Source organism: Morone saxatilis, unplaced genomic scaffold (genome assembly GCF_004916995.1).
Source record: "Morone saxatilis isolate NCDOM2014 unplaced genomic scaffold, NCSU_SB_2.0 Contig11, whole genome shotgun sequence".
Lineage (NCBI taxonomy): Eukaryota > Metazoa > Chordata > Actinopteri > Moronidae > Morone > Morone saxatilis.
Genome location: NW_023339663.1, coordinates 29,121,747 through 29,123,866, shown reverse-complemented (window position 1 = coordinate 29,123,866; position 2,120 = coordinate 29,121,747). Strand labels below are relative to the sequence as shown.

General features: G+C 38.6%; 1 protein-coding gene across 1 annotated transcript in view; it reads right to left on the bottom strand.

The window, feature by feature from the left end:
* Positions 1-2,120, bottom strand: part of adamts17 (ADAM metallopeptidase with thrombospondin type 1 motif, 17) — a 104,906-nt gene that overhangs the window by 29,796 nt on the left and 72,990 nt on the right. Inside the window, exon 14 of the mRNA XM_035682220.1 lies at positions 1,405-1,532. Coding sequence (XP_035538113.1) covers positions 1,405-1,532 — 128 coding nt within the window. The remainder of the gene's footprint in view (positions 1-1,404; positions 1,533-2,120) is intronic.

The following is a 2,120-nucleotide window of genomic DNA, read 5'->3' as shown; positions in this document are numbered from 1 at the left end:
TGTTGAAAATACAACCACATTTTGTGTGGTTAAAAGATAAAAGCAACATATAGTCACATCTTAAGTTAGCTAATTAATCTACATCAATGAGCTAGCTGTGTACATCTGAAAGCTCATGCTAGCAAAATGCTCATTCAAACATGGATCCTAAACCTAAGAACTATGTGTGTACTAGCCCAGTCTAAATAGGATGGACAGCACAATGGCACTTTTTTTTTCATATGTGAAATGACATATATATATATATATACACATAGAAAGAGAAAAAACACACATAAGCAATGTGTGCTTCAGCTGTACTCATTCTAACTGATCTTGCACAGTTAAGGATACATGAGTCATTGCTGATGTGTAAGAAGTAAGTATTTTGTGAGCACATGTGCGTCATGATAATTGCATCCATATTCGACTCTCTGGACCTCTCACTCTCTCTCTCCCTCTGTCTCTCTCCCAGAAGGAGGGGGAATTCCTCCCAAATGTACTAGCATCCAACATTTGCAAATAAACACAAAAGGCTGACTGTAGTCGGGACACCAGATCCAAATAAACTCCTCAACCCTCCCCAGGGGAGGAGGCTGTGGATTCACTCCACCACTGCTAACTGCTAATGAATGAGGCACTCTATTGATCCCTGCAGAGACATTCTCCTTCACAGCTCTGCACTGTATTTATTTGTTTATTTCATGACCGATTGATTTTTTTTCAGCGATGTCAGCAGTGCCAAAATCTCCCCCTTCTCTCCCCCTTGGCTGTGGAAAAGACTAAACTTCTGAGTTTTTATTTATTGACCACCACGTCATCCTGATACAATGACATTGGCTACATTATAATGGCTTCTGATATCATTCATATCAATCTATTTGTAATTACCATTGACCCACTGCAATATAAGTTATGTTATCCTTCATTAATTACTATAGGGAAATTAATTCTCTGCATTTGACCCATCCTAAAAGTCCAACTCCTGATCTAATATATAAAGAGGAACCTTGAAGCTAGAGTTAAGATGATGAGTACTTTTTCTGCCTAAATCTAACCAAGCTCCAACCTTTACCACGCAAGCTTTATTTTGAAAATCTAACCAGACATTGCATATTTATTATTGCTACCTTGACAGGAAGTTGCAGACATAGCATATCTTTTTGCAAACTTATGGAGTAAGTTTTTTTTTTGATTACACTGAATATTCTTTGATCACTGCCTGAATTCCAAATAATGTAATTATGTGTTGTATGTGCCTAAAATATCCCCCTTATGCCTTTTTATTTTTCATATAATAGTCATTTCTGTGCAATCCCAAAATTACCACTGGTCCTATCCTGACCACCCCATTTGGAAATTGCATGGCTTCACCACTGTTTTGAAGGAGTATGCACATGTGTGTGTGTGAGTATGTGTGTGTACCTGACACCTCCCATTAACACACAGGTCAGCCTCGTATGGTCCACAGGGCGTCCCATCCATCACTCTGTCAGCCATCAGGACTGGGATATCTCGACCCACCGGGCTGCAAAACAACACACACTGCTTCTCTGCTCATGCACACGCACACACACACACGCACACACATACACACAAAATCATGTTGTTAGTGTAACTACCAGGGTTTACAAGAGCACTAGAGTGTTAATGGACGTGCATCAGGCGGTTCTGGTCTCCACGTCATCCATTAATTCCTGATAATGGACACATTATTGGGCATTATATCTTACTTATTAAGCTACATAAATAAAATATTCCGACCTACAGAATCATCGACATGTAACAGAGATTACCCATCATGCACCTGTTGATCTTGGGTTTGTTTGATTTGGGTCACTTAGGGAATTTGTCAGGCGGTGCATTAAATCACTGATTAAGGTAGATGCAAACTTTTTTATTACTATTACTATACTATAATATTACTATTACTAAGTATAATAAGGCTAACCATTCCCTCACCCCATACTAACATGATCCTTAATTTTATTGTAGTGAAAGTTGTCATTTTGATGCTGGATATTGTAGTTCACAACCTTTTGTCTACCAAAAGTCAACATTGGATTCTTTTAACCATGTAGGTAGATTTTAATCGACTAACTTTAACCAAGAGTCATTGGGCCCTATCTTGCCGATCTGAA